The following is a 20,480-nucleotide window of genomic DNA, read 5'->3' as shown; positions in this document are numbered from 1 at the left end:
AAGAGTGTTTCCACACTTTTGGAACAGAACCACGGGACATAGTCAAGTTACATACTTGCGATAGGGGACTGGAGATACTTGGGCTGATCATTTTCATAAAGGTATGAGGGACGCCATCGGAAGTAGGAGTAGAGGAGTTTTTGCTTTTCATCATTAGTTTGAACAGATCGTTGTCAGTGATCCAGGGAGTTGTTTGGCTAGACTTAAAGTTGCTTGGGAAGCTGAGCGGGGAGGTGGACTTATTCAGGTACTGTTTTTCAAAATGAGAAGCCAGGCAATCTGCTTTTTCTTGATCTGATTTCGCGTAGCAGCCGGGAAGAAGTTCTAGAGTAGGGATGAGAGTCTTTCTTGGTTTCAGAAGAAATTTGGCATAATGTGTAAAACGACTGGGGCCACGCGCTTTAAAATTTTGAAGTTCAAGGTTCCGTTGATATTTCAGCAACTTTTTGCTATAGTGGTTTGAAGAGAAGGAGAGACGCAGACGGCCAGAGTGTCTGGTTGTCTGCGTCTCTCCTCTCCTTCATTTTCCCCGATCTTCTTGAAAATTGGTTTATAGATTAAATCAATCACGCTAAACTCATTTTTCACATTTATAATTGTTATCAATTCCAGTTTTCTGGGAATAAACAGCAAAAATCATAATTATTCAAAAACTGGTTAAATCTCTAAATCTGAAAGAGCTGGAAGAAAATTGTCAACTACGATAAATCTGATAAAATGACTAGTTTTTTTAGAATATCAAAATTTTACAAAGTTATTTTCTCAACTTTGAAAAAAAAATTGGCCTAGAAATTCAGATCTAAATGTCACTTCTCACCTTCTATTCCCATTTCCTCCGATAATCTTCAAATCTCCATCCACTTTTCCAATAGTTCTTCCACTCTCAGCTGATTCCATCACTCCAAATTCAACCTCTCTCAACGACAACATTTCCGAACCTTCAGAAGTATCAGAGTTCTCCGAAAAGTTGATTTGGAACGGGGTTCGAATTGAAGAGTTATCGAAACGAGCGACGATTTCCAATTTTTGAATTCGCGGGTCTTCTGAGTCAGAATTTTCTGATTTTTCCAGAATTTTCTCAACAAAGAATGCAGTACTCTCTCCAGATAGAATCGTAGATGGTCGAATTTCCACAAATCCTTTCGGCTCGACGGATAGCTCTATTTCATGCCCTTGAAGACCTTGGAAGTCAACATGGACATCTCTGATGACGTCACCTGGACGGGCGTCACGTGGAATCAGAATAACGTCTTCTGGAGCTCCTTGAATTTTTAAATGAACATTTTCAAGGGGCTCAAGAGTTCCATCAGGAGAGTTTTTAAGTGGAAGGATAGTGATTGGACCAGTGATTGGGTCTTCAGATTCAGAGATTTCAGAAGACGTGGATTCTGAAGTAGAAGACGTCAAGAGTTCTCCAGATGATTCCTCTGCAGAAGACGTGGTGGCAGAATCCGCGGAGCCTTCAGAATCTCCAGAGGATTCTGATTCAGAATCCAATACTTCAACTTCTTCTTCTGAATCTTCAGTGGTGGATTCAGAAGAGACTGGGGTGGTGAGGTCATCGTCAGATCCTCCGATTGTCAGAATCTCATCAGAAGACGTGGTTAGAGATTCAGAAGATGTGGTAGTCATAATTTCAGGTTCATCGGATTCAGTTGATGCTTCAGAAGTAGTAGATTCTGGAGATTCAGAAGTAGATTCAGAAGACGACGCAGTAGAAGACGTGACTCCTTCCGAAGTGCTTGTCTCCATCATTTTCGGTTCACTCGGTACAGTAACTCTTGCTCTTTTTGTCGTTGTTGGTGCCAGATTTATCACATCCACAGATATATTCGTTGTCGCTAAAACGACATCTCCCTGTTGAGCCTCCACCACAAATTTATACAATCCTCCCTCCGTTTTCGCAATTTCCACATTTGCATTCTCTCTGAGGATTACTGTAGCCTTGTAGACATCTGCGTTGTCTGCCCGTGTCTTCTGAATCTCTCCGATATCAAACCATTGATTCTCGTCAAAATTCACAATGAACGTTGGCTTGACGTTGTGCTTACGAGTGATGAAGTCGACCACGGCGAGGATTGTGGATTTCTGAAAAAAAGATATGATTGAGAAGAATGATAGAGTTTGCTCAAAATACATTTTGAGAACCGCAGATGGTGTTTGCTCTTCTAAAATCTATTGAGATAACTAAAGAACCTGGCAGCTTAAAAAAAAACTAAAAAAAAACTGGAGGTATGGGGAATCGAACCCCAGACTTCTCGCATGCAAAGCGAGCGCTCTACCCCTGAGCTATACCCCCACGGTCTTGAATGATATCATGGGCTCTTCAGAAGACGGAGTCTTAGAGAAGAATGAGCAAATCTCAAAAACTAGAAAAAGTGACAACAAACCTCGTTCTTCCCTTCTGGCAACATGAAATCGTAAGACGGTTGGTCGAACTTGTCTGGAACTGAAGTGGCATCTCCATCGACTTCAATCGAGGAATCAGATGAGCGTGGTGGGATTTCATCACGACGAACGACGAACTGAAAGAAATATATGCCATGATGAAATCATCTGCTCACTGACAATCATCTTTTCAGTTTTCCAACCGCATATACACAAAATAAGACAGGATATCAAACGGGGCTATAACTTCTCAGTTGACTACTTTTAACAGTTGAAGATGTATACGGTCCAAATAAAACCATGAAGTGAGAAGAGGAGCAGACGGCGAGACACTTTCGTTTCTCTATATCTCTATAGTTATTGATAGATTTTGAGATGGATAACTGGCTGTTATAAGTGAAATTCATCCCTGATAACAATTTGAATAGAGACTCTTTTTCAGCGAAGGAAAGTAGAATCCTATCGTATCTATCTTCAAATAGTAATAGTCTCTCGGAAAGTGGATTAAATCAAATGAGTGGGAGGAGAGGAGAGATACACCACAGTTTTCCGGAATTCCGGGTTCCGGTTTTTTGAGTTTCCGATTTCCGGAATCCGGAAGTTAAAATTTTTAATTTTTTGGTATTAAAAGACGACTATAGTACTTTTTTCCGGTTTTGATCCTTAAAAGTAGTCTTAAACTTCATTTATCATTAAAAACACTAGAAAAAATGACTTTTCTTGCAAATTTTGCAAACCATTCGGAATTCCGGGTTTTTTTCATTCTGGTTGCGGTTTCCGGATTCCGGAAATCGAATAGTTTAATTCCGTACAACTATGAGACACGCGCAGCACGATTACAACCGCGCACTACCGAAACCGAAGAAAATTGTGTGCGAAATTGAGAGACTCAGAGAAAAAGAGACATTCCTCGAGGGGATTTCGGTGGAGCGCAGTTGCGAGAACTGTGCCGAGCTGATACTTCGTTCTTCTTTTGTTATCTTTCAGAAAAATTTTTAAAAAACATGTAACGAAAAATAATATTTCCGTGACCTTCCATATCCCAAATTCGAATAAAATATTAATTTCACCGTGATCTCCCATATCCCCTGTCACCCTAGTTTCCACGTATCTCCACGTCATCCGCCACCGCCCCTCAATCAATCAAAAATCAAACGATGAATTCAGTTCTCTATTCTTCTTCTCCTCTCCTGCTCAACTGCGATTTTCTTTAAATTTCAATGACACGTAATGCAGTTGGAGATTATAGAAAATAATCGACTTCTTTCCGTATACTGAAACAAGTGAGTTTGAGATCCATGTAGTTTCAAACAACCATTGTTTTTCAGAATATTTATCAATTCAAATATTCGATAATCTTCACGAATGATGAAAAAGATGGAATCGATCAAATGATGGGAGGATCGATGGGAATTCTAACTCGATATAGCTACTTGAACTGAATAAATTTTTGTATCAATCTTTTTGTTTTTTGTTGTGGGATTTCAGATGGGGATCACTTATTTATGCGGAAGAAGGATCTGTCTTTTGCACTTAAACCACGTGGCTCCTGGGCCTAACTCCTCTTCACTCGAACTCATTCAATTTGAGCGCTTGTATCTCTGAAACTAGTGAATATATCAAAAAGATGTCAACCAATGAAATGTGTAGAATCTCAAGATGATCATTTTGACAGTTGACAACTTTTTGATAGCTATTGTCGAAATGAAAAAAGTGATACCCGGTGTTTGCGGACTTACTGCTAATTTTAATAATTTTTCCATTAAGTCCGCAAACACCGGGTATCACTTTTTTTATTTCGACAATACAGTGGTTCGAAAGATATAAGCTTCAGAAGACAAGAAATCGCCTCTAAACTCCCAGATTTCCTGATTCAGCACGTCGAGACGCTTCAAATGAGTATAGTCATGCTTTGGTTCGCTCAAATTTGAAAAATTTATGGTCTATGCGTCTTTAAAGTGGCCGAATTCCACTGGAGACCGAAAAAATTTAAATTTCTCTAAAACTGCTCGTGAGTATACTCATTCGAAGCGTCTTGGCGAGCTGAAAGTGCAGTTATAGCAATAAATGTCCGCAATGCTTTTAACTCGAACTGAAATGAGCAATTTTAAGCCAAAATCAATTAAAATCATCAAAAATTGACTGAAATTGCCTAAAACTTCGCTCTGATATTTGCATTTTCAGATTCAGCACGTTGAAACGGTCCGAATGAGTATAATCAAGACACATTTCCAATGATTTTAAGATTTCGAGGATACGTGGATTTTCTCTTTTTCGAGGAGAGCAATAACTCAAAAATCATTTTTCCCGTGACCCCCCGATATCCCCATTCCCTCATTTTTTTGTCCCCCTCTCCCCCTTATATGGCCAGACGATCAGTGGATAAATTCAGTTCTCGATTTCCCCTCCCTCCTCAACTCTCCTCTCTTCTCTCCTCTCCTCTCCACTATCGTCATGGACCCCGATATAGGATAGTATGAAAACAAGGTGAGTTATTATCAATAGAGCGCACAAGCTTACTCTATGATTTTACAGGATGTTGCAATGAATCTGTTCAACTTCTACGCGCAACAATAATGAGGAGCAACAGCGAGGGAGAAATACAAATATTCAATCACTTTTCAGATTTCATAAATGCAGTTAGTTGTTATCAATGGAGCGCAGTTACAACTGATTGTTTTTCAGGAAATTCTACAAAGATTGTAGGCAATCCATTTACCAATGGTCAAAAGGAGAAATTTTTCAAAGCATTTGGAATTCTAACTCTCTATTACTTGACTACTCGAAACTAATAAAATGTTTAATTTTCCGTGTTGTTACTGGATTTCCAGATTGAAAAAAAAAGAAATAAATGCGATCAAAACTCGAAAAAAAGAGATAGATACGCGCAGACAATCAGACAGTCTCGTTTCTCTGCGTCTCTTTCTCTCTACTAACCTTATCCGACGACAGCCTCTCCAGATTCTCCTTATCCTCCTCCATATGCACTGATCTTCTGATATCCGAGTGCTCCTGAGAATTCATGATGAATTCCAGTGGGATGTCATGTCGCTTCTGCACGTGTTTCAGCTGAAAACAATAGTTATGTTATAAAAGTTTTGAGAGAATAGACTTACTGAATGAACATGAAATTCATGGGATAGAATTGCGGGAAGCAGGAAACAAATGAGAGCAAACTCTCTCATTTTGAAGGAGAATCTGGAAACAAGTTAAAGATTTGACGATGCAGCAGATTATATTTGAGAAATAAGTGACTTCATTTTTATAGCTAACAGTTTTTGGATAGCTCAAAAGCATAAAGTGAGAGACGCGGAGAAGCTAGAGCGTCTCGTTGTCTTCTAGTGTTCATAGTTCAATAAGGGATAGTGGTATCTGAAAACTATCAACTACAAAAATCATCTATATGAAATTTCTCACACTTGTATAATTCAGTATTTTTCAGTGACGATAACGATTGCAGAGATACAGTGCCGTCCAAAAAGATACAAACTTTGGCCGTTCTCAGTTTAAATTGTCCAACTTTGAGAGGGTGTTACGGTATCACTGATTGTCTCACCAAGTAAAAATTTAATAAATCCTACAGACCAAGAGAAGAACCTTATTTTTGTAATCGACAACTTTTTTGTACAAACACGCCCTAGCAAGTTACATATCGACAAATTAATTTCTCTCAAATCGATCAGAGTGATTTTGGAGCTGTCTCCTAAAAATGAGCATAACTCTTTAGGGAGTGCCCGTGCAAAAAAGTTGTCAACTACGAAAACGAAGCTCTACTTTTAATCTCTTTAATTCGATAAAAATCTACTTGATGGGACAATCAGAATTACCATGACAAACTCTCAAAGTTGAACTTTTTCAACTGAAAAAACGAAAACTTAATATACTTTTGAGCGATACTGTAGGTGTCATTTATTTCAGACCTCAGAACCCATTCAAACATTCAAAAAGAGTCAATTTTCAACAAAATGAGAAAAAAATAAGTTGAAAACTAAATCGGTTAGGTAATGAAGAAAAATAGTGTTCCGCTAAGTGTCCTTGGTCAATTGAAAGGCTAAGGTGGCGCCCGGCGTCTCATCCAATTTGACCTAATTTTCAATGAATCCTTATCATCTGGCGCAATCTTTCAAACCGGACAACACAAATCGCTTCTGTTTTTCTGTAGATTTTTTTGGGTGAAGTGATAAGAGACATGGTGACGGATAGATTTTTGATTATTTATTCTTTCAAACTCGGGAACTTTCAGACAATAAATCGGTATCAAAAAGCAATATATAAGACTACAAACTACAGAATGTTATAAATTGATCAATCAATAAACAAGTGATTCATTAACCAACTCCTGAGAAGTGAAGCAACCACCGAAAAGACGCTTCAGCCCTCCACTTTTCTTGGTTTTCGAAGTTTTCCGGAGTTCGAGAAGCTTCTGAAGGCGACGGCACTCTGTGAGATGTTCATCGATCAATTCGAGACGTTCCTGAGTTCTCTGTTGCTCGATATCGGAGAGTCCAGTGGGGTCGGAGGCACGAGCACGGGCGGCTTCGATTAGGCAGATGGTTACGGTACCCTGGAAGATAGGAGTTTTGAAAGAAACTTTAAAACACTGGACATCCGGACCATCGGACACCCAGACAGTTCCCCACACTTACCTGATCTGCCACATCACTGTACAAATGACATAAATAAGCCAAGTCGTCCAAAATGTCGACTCTCTCCGGATGATGAGATGGGAAGTGTTTAGCAGTGATACCAAACAGAACCGTATAACTATCCTGAATCTGTTTCCAGATATCAATTCTTCTGAACGACTTCTTGTCTCCAACAAATTTGTTCTTCGAGAGACGATTCAATTGGTAGAAGCAGTTCAATAAGACGTCAGCAAACAAGGGAACCATCGAGATCTGAGTGTCGATATCCAGCATACAAGTCGTCGCGTGGGCACATGACATAATCTTTTGCTTTCGTTGTTCTACAGTATCTTTTGGGTTTACTGTAGAGTGATGGAAGTCCAGTTGAAGACACATTGGATGTTTATGCATCAGGCGGACCAGGGAAGCAATGGATTCATGGAAGAGGGAATCATCTCTGTCTCCACGAAGGGAGACTCTTGATTGGCGGAGTGAGAGGGATCGGTTTAGGCTGAGACCGACACCTTTTGGAGGTTTTGGTCCCAATCCCGAAGGTCCCTGGATATCTGATTCATTCATATTTTCAATGAATGTAAGACTTGTCGGTTTGGTGTTTTTTCTTGACACCAGTGACTTCTCCAACTGAATTCCCAACTTCTCTAATCTAGAGAAGTTATGAGATTGTTCATCTCTGATACTCCTCAAAACAGGAGGGAATAGTATCGGAGAGGTCTCAATCCGTCGCATGACGTCATCGATTGAAGCCAGTGTGTAGGTCAAAAGACTCTGCTTCTCAGCTACCAGCGATCCGCAGACCTCCATTCCGGACATTCTGATTTCTTCTGAACGAGTGTCGAATTCATCTGAGATATCGAGGATTTTGTGACGAAGTTTTCGGAGTTCCGTGATAGTTTTCAGTTGGTTGTGATGGAGGGCGTCTTCGGTGAGAAGTTCGTGTCCATTGTGATGGTTGACACAGCATTCCAGGCACACGATTGTCTGGAAAAATGATAAAATTTGAAAAGTTTAAAGATTATTTTATGAACCTAAACCTTCTAACAGTACTATTTCCAAAGGTTGTAAACTTTGACCGTTTTCAGTTGAAATTGAAATTGTCCAATTTTGAGAGAGTGTCTAGGTAATACTGATTATCCCATAAAATAGATTTTTAACGATTTATACATATCAAAAGTAGAGCTTAATTTTTGTAGTTTACAACTTTTTTGTACGGTCACTCTCTAGCAAGTTACGCATCGACAAAGTAATTTCTCCCTTAAATCGACTAATTTCAGTGCAAAATAGTGCGATTTTTGAGCTGTCGTCTAAAAATGACCATAACTCTCTAGGGAGGGTCCGTGCAAAAAATTCATTAAAAATCCACTTGATGGGACAATCAGTATTACCATGACACTCTCTCAAAGTTACCCAATTTCAACTGAAAACGGCCAAAGTTTAAAACCTTTTGGCTGGTACTGTAACAATGACCTAATCCCCATACTCACCATCCGACTAGTACTCGTACAATCGACACAATATCTGGAAACTCGGAATAAGTTCTTCTGCGAGATCTTCCTGTGACAATCCGCACATTTCAAATGTTTGCTCTCCTCCGATCTCTTCGCCAACGCCTTCATTTTCTTGCTCACATGATGATGATGGCGTGGATTTTTCTGTTCAGTCGATGTGGCAGCTGATAGAGATGACGTCATTTTGCGAGATACAGTAACTTCTTTCATTGGTGGAGGAAGGTCGGAAGATTTGTCAGGTACTTCAATCACTGTCACATTCTGCTCTTTTCGTTTCCACAAGTTTTCAAGAATTTCTGAAGAAAGGGAAAGGGATTACTAACGCGTCAAAAGCGCGCCAAACGGTTTCAAACTTACTGCAAAGATCATAGTTGGTGGGTGCTTGACGAGCAGTCTTCATTGTGAATTCTCGACGACATGTGGGGCATTTGATCGAGTCGAGGAGGTAGTACTGAAAAACAAATTGGTTTGGAAAAATGGTAGAAAAGTGGGGAAAAGTTTCAAATTTTGAATTTCCGCCACATTTCGAGTACACGAACTGAAATTGGTTACCGTAAAACCTGTAATATAGGCGCGTCCGTTTGCAAGAGTTTGGAGCATCATATCTCGGCTGTCTTTAAAGATATGAAAACTATTTCAACTGAAGAAATATTAAGCTATATTTTGTCAGTTAAAAGCTTTTTGACATTTCCTTTGGGGAACGAGATGCACCGCTGCGAACAAGCACCGCTAGGTCCGCCTCTATTACAGGTTTTACGGTATTCTAGTATTTTCCTATTTCTCATCAAACTCAAAAATCTATGAATTTTTCTTTTCAAGACTGAAATTCCGAAACTTCAGATTCAGATCAAGTTGCTTCTTGAAATCTCTACACTTACCTCCTGATGAAGACATAGACTGAAAATGCACGACTCGCAGAAATTGTGTCCACAGGGGAGGAGTTTCGGAGGGCGAGTCTGATGATTGAATGCTTCGAAACATACTTCACATGTGATCAGAGAGTCATCTATGAACAGAGAATCCAGGAAGACCGAGGAGGTTGTCACGTCGTTCATTCTGATAGAGACGTCTGGAAATATGAACAGTTCTGGAGGACAGAGGGAAATAAAAGACGTGAGGAGGCGTTGAAGCTATGATAAGGCCTCATGAGATGATCGCCAAACCTTTCTCCAAAAAACCAAGTCCTCAAAAACTGAAGGAGGTATGAGTAGATGACATTGGGAGTCTTGGCAGGAGGTGGGACTTGTTGAAGGGGCGGGGCTTAGGGAGGAGGGAAGGGAGAGGAGAATGAAGAGGGGTGGAGAGGGTCAAAGATGACAATTTGATGGATAGAAAAATGAAGGAAGCGAAGAAGTTTATGGGAAATACAGGGAGTTTCAGATTGGGAGGGGAGTCTGGAATTTAGAAAAATCTGGAAAAAACACGAAAAAATGGGAAAATTAAATGTAAATAAAGAATCTTATTGAAATTTCGTTCGAAAGAGAAACTCGAAAACATTCAAGATTCAGAGAAAAAACAGAATTTCAGCGGATGTTATTGACTTTGACAATGAGAACTTGGAAACCTGCAGACTTGCAAAATATCGGCCCGGAGTCAAAAATTGTGCACAATTTTTCAAAAATTTTTTTCGAAATTTTCTGAAATTTCAATTAACGATACGGTCGAGTTTTTATCGATAGTTAAAAACTTGTCGAAAATTCTACTTTTTGCAGAACAATCAAGAAAATTTCAAAAAAAAAATCAAATTTTCAAATTCTTGAACTGTGACCATTTCTTGTACCCGGTGAAAATTCTCAAATCGGCCCGTCCCGTTGTAAGTATTGAAATCTGCTTTGTTTTGAGCTTACCGGCTTCAGAATCCTCTAGACCTTCTAGTTTTCAGTTTTCAATTTTTAAAGATACTGTAAAAAGATGTAGCCATTTTCAATAAAATCTCGATTTTCAGCTAGCTTAGTTTTCTTCCTCACGCTCCTACTCCCACTACCGTACCCCCTTCTTCTCCACTAAGTTTTCAAATCCGAATTCCTCAAATTCCCAAAACAAAAATGTTTCCTTTTCTCGACCTTCTAGACGAAAAGTCGGCAGGTGTCGGGCCTCCCGAAACAAAAACATATCCCTTATTTTCTCTCCGTGAGATCAAACTTTTTATTTAAATTTGAATTCTACTACAGTATCCTGAATGGGGGGAAGCCTTAGAAGAATCCGATTGATGAGCAGATGGTATTGTTTTTGAAAAGTGACTAGAACGGGGTTACAAATAACAGGATAATCCGGGTGGCAATAAGGATGGAAAAAAGATACAATTTCAAAAATAAAATGGGGTTTGAAGGCTTCCGGAGGATTCTGTGGAGAGCTGTCCTATCTAAAACAGAAAGGTTAGATTTCCCATCCAATTATCCCCTTTAATATCAGGGTCCCCCTCCAAAAACCTTTCTCAGTGTCACTTCCGTTTAAAAAGTGACACTGAGGAAGGTCTCCTTTGTTCTTTCGAGTTCTCACCTCTTTGGTTGTAAATTATTCCGAGAGAACGTGAAGATAAGCAGTGGATGAACAAAGGGATTGTTTTGGGTGAAACATATAATTGCCAGTAGGGTGACGGTAGAAAAGGAGGGGGGGGGGGGGGATAAACGGAAATGAGCAGAAGGGAAGGGGAGGCTCAATTCTGAAGACGTCGGGAAGGGGTTTCCCGAGATTCTGGTAACGTTTTCAATAGGGAAACGCGCCAGAGGTACACTAGGCATGACGTCTTCCCAATCTTCGGTATCACCTTCATCCTTATTTATGTATGGTTTTGATAAGACTAACCTGCTTTGGGATGGATTTAAATTCGTTTGGCGCCAGGGGATACTGTAGACTAGTTACCAAAAACTCAGATAACGATTGGATTCATAACTTCTACAATACTCTGGAGATACAGTTACAATTTTTTTCAAACACGCTCTGCTAGACTACTCCTTATGAAATTTGAGAAGCCTCTTCACCACTAGAAAACATCTGTTGCTGTTCGAAAAGAGGTCCCCCCCTTGTCCAACCTGTATTTACCCGATTAAAATCTCCGTTCCGTTTAACCGGGGGCTTCTGGCTTATCCCCTCCACATACTTCTTTTGACGGTTGGATTAATTTAGTGATGGGTAAAACATGAAAAACAAAAAGAATATTCACAGAAGATGGCAGGTGGTAGATTCAGCAATTGTTTGAAAAAAGGGCGGAAATCGGAAATCAAAAAGAGAAGAGGGGGGCTTCCCGCTGTGATCACCCGCAAACATGGGAGAGGAATTGAAAGAAGATGAGGGGTGGGATGGAGAAGGAGATGAAACGGTTTAGGGAGAGAGGAATTGAGGTTGATATGAATAGAGAGGGAAACGCCTTTAGAGAGAGGTTAAATAGAGGGGAAGAGGCTGGAAATTCGATGGGGAACAGTTGGAACAACTGGATTTGCATTTAGAGGTCTGAAACGGACTGGAAGGAACTGGAAGGCACCAAAACCTTCAGGCTGGAAGTAAATTGTCGGAAATAACTAACTAGCATCTCTATGAAACCACCTAACAGGATGCAGTTGATATTTCTGAAAATTGAGAGATATAGGGGGTTTCATGGTCAAAATCGGCTAAAATCGCTTTTTGGGCATTTTAGTTTGAAAAAAACTCCCGAGAAACCGGATTTTTTACTGAAAATTATGAAAAAACTAATTTTTCATCGAAAAAAACGCTCAAAATCAACAAAAGTCCGAGAAAAATGCAAAAACTTTCAATATTGAATTTCTAGCGCTCCTCTGGCGGGATAAAATTGTTGAAACTGGCGGGAAGAGCTCAATAGTCTTTAAAACCTGTCAGAAAAGAATTGAAAGTTGGCTGGAACCTTTAGGGGTAGAATATCTTCACAAGTTACCGTGTCTTATTTACAGCAAACATCTCAAAAGACCCTCCATCCACTATAATTACCCACCACCCCAATTAGCATCAAAGCGTCAAAGAAAGTGATCCATCACACACTCTCCTCTCAACTACAACAACAACTCGATCCCGACAAAAGGTCCATGAGGTTTCAGAGATAAGTATCACGTTCTTCCCAGGAGCCAACTTCTTATCATGGTTCTCTCTGAATGGCACGTTGGAAAAGTGTCTGTCATTCGATTAGTTATTTACGATCAGTGAGTGTGTAAATGGACTAGACATAACAATAGAGGGGGACTGACAATGTTCAAGTCTTCAATATAGTGACTACCCGGATCTCGCTAACTAGACTTACATACAGTACTCCTCCATCTCTAGGATACTGTAGAAGCCAGGGATCTCTAGTCGAGTATTGCTAACTAGTCCACAGTATCCCTTATAATTAATGTTCTTGGCCTGGCGCCAGACGAGTCTAAATCCATCCCATCAAAGCAGGTCAGCCCCTTATCAAAACGACACATAAATAAGGATCAAAGCCATTTTCTCATTATCTCCGACACCTTCTCTGGTATCAGAAATCATCATTTCGTTCCGATTGAGAAAAAAAGAGGAAAGGGGGGAAGCAATTAAAATGGTCAGCAGACAGTTTAGGTATTTAGGGGAGAGGGGAATGATTGATTTCGAGAAAATGGGGGAAATTAAAGGAATAAAATTGGTGAAGAAAAAAACATCTGGAACAGATGTGGTCAGTTTAGTAGAAATTACAAGGTTATTGGGGTTAAAGAGGGGGGCGATAAACGGTTTTGAAATTAGTGTAAGGACAGGTTGAATCGGAAGTGGACACAGTATGATTCGAGGGGACCGTGATGTGAGAGCTCAGAAAGTTAGCAGGTTCCAGTTTCAGTATTTTTATTTAATATTTTCACAGCCGATTTCTAATTTCTAGAATTCGCGCTAAATTGTCTAAAATCCGCATTTTCTTTCTGAAAATCGTTCGAAAAATGCATTTTCCGCCGAAAAATTGATTTTTAGTTGATTCGAAGCCCATTTCAGCAAGTTTTTGTAGTTTTTAGTCTGAAATTGAGAGTAACATTATCACGATGCTAGGTTACTGTACATACATACGTGATAATTTTTCGGATGGCTGAAGCATGATGACAACGGATTCAGAAACGTTTGGAAGTGCATTTCACGGATTTAAAGCGGATTTCAGACATGAATTCAGCGTTTCTACTACTAAAAACTATTTTCAAAACAGAATTTCATCCTTTAGACACAGACGGCATTCTTACTCTTATGACCTAATCATTCTACCGTAACCCATCCCTTCCGACTTCATCCCCTCTCTAAATACACATAAATCAGCATGTCACCTCTCTCTTCCAACAAAAAAGCGGCAGTAGGTCAATTCCATTAGGTATCATAACAAAATTGCGTGTCTTCATCATCTCCCGATCCGAGACTAATCCTTCCCTACCGTTCCGCCGCCCGTCTTCTCCATTGTCGGCATATAAACAAATCCGTCTAGATGCAATTCAATTGCGTCACGGAAGTATGTAGTCGTAGGGGGGAAGGTGGATTAGGGATGATTTTTTCAAGGACTGTATTGGAACAAATCTACTGGGAATGTTAAAGGTATGGGAACATTGAGTGAGTGGATGGGGTGACTTGGGCGCGTCTGGAAATTCAGGCTACCATGGGAATGGCCATGAGTGTCCCCCTGAATTCTTAGCATGTTTTGTACACAAGTAGTGTCTGGCGTAACTAAGAAAAATCCAAAATTGTAGTGGCGCTCTCTGAGGTTTCGGAGAGTTACACAATTTTTTTTTTAATTTTCATAAATTTCGGTGTCTCCACTTTGAGAACTAACGTTTTGAGTTTTCAAGCTACCGTAATGGTTTTACGTTCATTCGATAGGCAATAACACTGACTTCAAAAACTTTTTTTTTGAGCAACTGCCAAAAAACATAACCTGCTGAACTGTAGTTGAAAGTGTGGAAAAGTCGTCAGAGTGAGGTTACGATAAATGCCAAATTTCGACAATCGGGGATGGAGGGAGTTTAACTTACGGCCTAAAAAGACTTTTAGCTTCCTAATGAACACGTTTCCAACTGGACTAGACTCGTGCTTGTATGTCTTTACATCTCCAGATTCCTAGTAGCTGGGGCACCTCAGCCGCGTTTTCTATGAGAAGTGGTGTCATACGTAACCCTCAATTCCCTTTTACTACCGGTTCCTACCTTCATCATCTATTTTTATGCCGTTCTGGTCATTTCTTTTCTCTCTTATCATCCCCTCCAATCTTCTATTTTTATTCTCAACCGATTCGTTCCCTCTTCTTTATGTACTTCCTTTCCAATCGCTCATTTTATGTCCGTCTGCGCAATTTCAACTAAAGAGAGACGGGCGGCTCGGGTTTCTGCTTTTTGACAACTGATGTTATCTATTTGTAATGAATGATACATGTTCCATTATGTAATTGAACACAAGAACATTAAGTCATTTGGATACGGTTTAGAGAGTACGGTAGGCGTCTCTGAAGTGGAAATGGAACTGAAGTGACTATAGAATCATTTGTGAGGTTCCCAAGACTACTGTAACAACTTATCTGATTCCCCATCAACCTTGCTCTTGAGCCCATGATATCTATCAACTTCCCAGGCGCCAAGAGATATCAAAAATTCCTTCAAATGAAAAGTTGTAAATCAAAAGAAACACGTGTAATTTGTTAGGTGGCAGCAAAAGAGGAGATAAATACTTGGTTTTTGGGAAAGTATTAGAATTTGGTGGAAATGAAAATGAAATGGATGAGAAGAAAGGGACTAGGAGGCAGAGGAAATGTGAAAAATTGCTGTGATAAGAAAAAAATGAAGAAGCTAAAAAGAGATGTTAATTAGATTAGATTATGCATAACTGGGCAATTTTCTATATAGGAAGTGGTTGGAAAATGAGTGGGTTATGTGAAAATAAAAGTTTTAGGAAAGTTGTTTCAACAAATTTAGAAGTTTAGGATCAGGAAAGAATACCAATTTCAAGAGGTGGTCCCGGTGATTCTTCAATTTTTTATTTTTTCATTTAAATTTTCATTTTTCAAATTTCAATTTCAAATTGGTTTTTCAAAAGTACATCAGTTTTATAGAATAAACTGAAAACTCCGTTTCGATTGTTGAAATTTTTTTTAAATGGTTTTGCAAAAAGGAGAGTTGTGAGCTAGAAGTGAGGAACTGCATAGGAAACAAGGATGTGCGGAACTGAAAATTCCGGAAATTACGGAAACTCGGGTTTTCAAACTTTTTCATACTCAAAATCAATAAATATGCAGCAAAAACTAGAAATTTTGTAAATTTTGGTGCCGATGTGACGTTTTGACACCATTGATTCAACACCTTTGATCGAGAAAATCTCAAAAAACCGTGGACACAACAGACACCACCCAGTAGCTCCTCCAACGATATCCTAATCCTCCCAAATAGCTTATGTCGCAATCACCATTATTCCATAACTCTCTTCCCCACCGTTTATTGGTCTCTCTCTCTCTTAAACATACAACTCTTTTGAACTATCTCTTCTTAATAGAGACACCGCCTTGACGTGTGAACTCTCTCTTCTTATGGAATGTTGACACTTCTCTGCAAGAGACACGTCAAATGTCTCATGCGAAAAAGGGAAAAGGGAAAAAGAAGCCGACTGTTTGCAAACTCACCATGGGGGTCTGAATACAGACAGAGATGTCAAGAAGAGAGTTAAAAGGTTGTGATCATGCAGATTTGAAGTGGAGGAAGGGAAATTTCAGGGTGGGATAACTCAAAAATTATCAAGAATTCTTAAATTGGGCTATGTTTTTTGAAGAAGCTTGCAACATGGCCGAGAGCTGAGATCAATTTCCAAGAGTTGTGATGTCTGGCACTCCTTAGACGTTTTTCCCATCTACAGCTTCCAAGTTTGATGATTTCCGAGGTAGTGACTGTTCACAAGTTACCGTGTCTTATTTACCGCAAACATCTCAAAAGACCCTCCATCCACAATAAGTACCCACCACCCCAATTAGCATCAAAGCGTCAAAGAAAGTGATCCATCACACACTCTCCTCTCAACTACAACAACAAATTAACCCCGACAAAAGGTCCATGAGTTTTCAGAGATAAGTATCACTTGGCTTCCCAGGAGCCAACTTCTTATCATGGTTCTCTCTGAATGGCACGTTGGAAAAATGTCTGTCATTCGATTAGTTATTTACGATCAGTGAGTGTGTAAATGGACTAGACACGACAATAGAGGGGGACTGACAATGTTCAAGTACAGATTCAGAATAGTAGTGGCTACCCGGATCTCGTTAACTAGGCCAGACTTACAGTGCTCCTTCTTCCCTTATAATTCATGTTATCGAGGGACCACCTGCAGAGGAAGTGTAGAAAATAAGAACTGACAATGTTCGGAAAACTAGAGTCGATATTTCGCTCCTGGAGTGGAAATTTCCACCGAAATTTTCAAAAATTAAGTAGCAGAATTAGCGATTTTTGATTTTTCCTGAAATTTCATCTAGTGTTTAGTCAAAAACATGTTTCCGGGGGTTTGTGCTTGAAATACTTAGTTTTCGTACAGATTCAAGATTTTTGCCTACGAAAAACTCATTTTTCCAGACAGTTTTCTCGATTTTTTTTCGAATTTTTCGGTCCAAAAAAGGTTCTTCGAGAAATTTTCTGACAAGTTTTCCTGGTACAGACCTACGGAATCTCACAAACTTACAGAATCTCACCAGCTTAACAACATTCAAAACGCGCCTAAGGTGCACCAGATGCAGTCGAACCAGACTATATTTTTTGAAGCTTCCAACCTGTACGTGCTATAAACTTTCCCATACCCTTCATACTTTTTGTTCTTTTCGTTAGTCCTCTCTGATGACCATGACTATGATTCATCTCCACATGGGAACCCGTCTCTTTTTACTTCAAAATCTCCCCCCTTTTCCAACGGTAGATTCTCTCCCAAGACAGTGCCGAAATGTCTCATTGCCATTTGAAGGAGAAGCGTCTCAAGTCAAAGGAGGGGATTGTTTAATGGGTCGGTTAGTAATCAATGAATAAATAATCAACATGATGATGGTATTTTGAGGGGAATGAATGAGGGGATGACGGTTTGAATGGAAAAAAGAGGGCATCATTATTGTGTCATCAAGAAATTTTGCTGGAGAGGGGGGAAGCAAAGAATTAAAAATGGAAAGTTAAGTGAGTCCTTAAAAATTTGAAAACACATACCCATGGTCCTTCCAAATTCAAAAAGAGAGGAGAAGGTCTATCAAAATGTAATGAATCGCATTACTACATAATGTATCAAATTAGTTATTCTTTTGTGTCGACTGGTGTGGCTCCCGGGAGCAATTATCTCATTGTTTATGCAATATTTGAAACACCGTTTAGTATTTCGATTTGTCAAACGGAATGTAAGGAGAGAGAGGGGGAGAGGGAATGGGTAATGGGGGGTTGGGAGGTAGGGAAGTGATAAAGTGGTTAAGAAAGTACAGTACACTCCTTGAATACAGTAATCCAAAAGATAATTGTTTACAGGAGTACACTGATAAGACAACGATGCTAATGAGCCACAGTAATCTACAGTACCGTGCAGCAAGATATACAGTTGAAAATCACCAACTTTGAGAGGGTGTTACGGTATTACTTATTGCTCCACAAAGTAAATTATGTATAGACCATACAGAACAATGATAGAGCTTTATTTTTGTAGTTGACAACTTTTTCGTACGGACACTCCCTTGAGAGTTATGGTCATTTTAAGACGACAGCTTAAAAATCACATTATTTTGCACTGAAATTGGCTGATTTGAAGGAGAAACTACTTTGTCGATATGTAACTTGCTAAGGACTAATCGTACAAAAAAGTTGTCAACTTCAAAAATGAAGCTCTATCATTGTTCTGTATGGTCTATGCATTATTTACTTTGTGGGACAGTTAGTTTTATCATGACACCCTCTCAAAGTTGGTCATTTTTATCGAAAAAGACCAAAGTGTGTATCCTACTGCACGGTACTGTAAGACTGATAAGACAACGATATTAGGGAGGTACTGTAATCTACGCTGTTAAGTACCTACCGTACCATTATCAACTACCACTACAGTAAGCTTTTTGCCTACAGTACCCCTTATTTAAAGGCGCATGCCCATATTGTCCTCTCCTTCAACCCTATTGCGCCAAACCACTTGTAACATTCTACAATTACGCAATTAACCTAACCTGAACCTAAGTGAATGAACACTTGATTTATCATAATTAGAGTAAAGGATTACTGTAGATCACTGGATTACTGTACCTTCTTTCTGTTCCCAACTCCCACTTCCCATCTCACTTCTCTTCTCTTCTTTTTTCACTAATTACCAACCAACTGTCACCTATTTGTGTCCCTCATTGAAGTGTCATCACTATGATAGCCTCATTCTCATAATAATTTCTTCTCTCTGTTTGACCCCTTCGTGTCGGCATCATCTAAAAGAGGGCGACATGTGTTTTCGTTTTTTTATTGACCCCCTCCCAAACAGATCAATTGGAACGAAACGAAGCGAAAAGAAAAATAAACGTTTTTCGTTAGTCGTTTAGTGTGAGAGAGAGCGGGAAGAACTAAATGAAGATTATTTCGTGAAGAAGGTGATGACAGGGACGTAAAAGTGAAAAGAGTTAGGGGGTCAGAAATAGATTAATTTCAGATTTGTCGAAAATCGGGCCGGCCCAGCCCGGATTCAAAGATGGGTACTCATTTTTTACAAAACTTTTTTTGAAATTTTTTGAATAGTCGTAGTAAAAGTGTTTAAATTATCATACATTTTAACCTTTTGATTGAATTTTATCTTTTGAGTAGAAAACTTCACTTTTTTCAAAAAAAAATTCAAAAAAATTCAAATTTTGGTTCAAAACGGCCCGGCCCGTGACAAGTCTGGCCAATTTAGATGATACTGTAGCTCACTTGAACTTGATACACAATACAGTAAAACTTTGAAAAAGGCAAACTACCATAACAATCTACATTCATTTAAGTTAATTACAATAATTGCGGAAGGTACAGTATACCTAACAAAATCAGTTGCTAAATCAGTTGTGAAATCAGTTGCTGACTCCTCTTCTTTTTAAGCAAATTTTAGAACATCAGGCCTGTCAAATTTAGTGCAAACCGCTAAAAACCACACAAATAGTATGAAAATCAAGAAAATGGTCCAATACAGTATCCCCTATCTAATTGTAAAACTACTCAAAAAAGCGCCCACGACACGCCAGATCCTTCCGTATTCACTCTTTAAAAAGATACAGATAATATGGTCCTATTGTTAAAATTGCAAGAACCGGCAGATTTGAAATTCCGGCACTCTATCCCTAACCTCCCTTAATAGCGAAAATCGCGCCCACGACACGCCAGACTCTTCCTCCTTCCCTCTTCAAAAAAAGAGACAATATGGTCCGGATGACGTCACTCCCCTCACATCCATGGAAATCATAATAATTTCCATTCGAAATGAAGTGATTTGCGCAATAACTCACCCCTCCCCTCACCTGATGATGCTGTTTGAAGTGTGTGCGAACAACTGTTGTTCTTTTTTTATAAAGAAATGAAGAAGAGTAAAAAGACAATAAAAAGAAAAAGATTTCAAGGAGGGTTCTTTGTCGGCACAAAAGTAGTGAGGGATCGGAGCTACAGTACTCTGGGTTACTGTACCTTAAGCGGTTCTTGGCGGCAAAAAGTCCCTCAAAAAGACACAAAAAACATCTAGGATTGGATGCAATTAAAACTTTCCAATTAAAATCCAAAATTAACGATCTGTGTGATTTAATTGCCTCAGAAAAAAGAAAACTTTTCAACTGTTTCAAAAAGAATAAGAGATTTTCTTTTTGAATATAAAAAGAAGATAGAGAGGGGGGAATCTGATCTATATCTTCAACCCTAAGTTGCGGCTATTAATTATTTGTCACACCTCTCTCTCAGTGTTTATAAGGAGGAAGTTTTATCGAGATTTTCGAGAGAGAGAGAGACTGGTTTTAGGTTTTGTT

General features: G+C 39.3%; 1 protein-coding gene across 1 annotated transcript; it reads right to left on the bottom strand.

Moving 5' to 3' along the window:
- Positions 1-6,697: 6,697 nt before the first annotated feature.
- GCK72_015168 (uncharacterized protein) lies at positions 6,698-9,594 on the bottom strand (the record flags this gene model as incomplete). The annotated part of the gene is made up of 5 exons (XM_003094575.2): positions 6,698-6,952; positions 7,035-8,012; positions 8,516-8,835; positions 8,897-8,990; positions 9,418-9,594. 5 exons carry the CDS (start codon positions 9,592-9,594, stop codon positions 6,698-6,700), a joined length of 1,824 nt encoding a protein of 607 aa, XP_003094623.2.
- Between the last annotated feature and the right edge of the window lie 10,886 nt (positions 9,595-20,480).

Source organism: Caenorhabditis remanei, chromosome IV (genome assembly GCF_010183535.1).
Source record: "Caenorhabditis remanei strain PX506 chromosome IV, whole genome shotgun sequence".
Taxonomy (NCBI): domain Eukaryota; kingdom Metazoa; phylum Nematoda; class Chromadorea; order Rhabditida; family Rhabditidae; genus Caenorhabditis; species Caenorhabditis remanei.
This window is presented reverse-complemented; position numbering and strand designations above follow the sequence as displayed.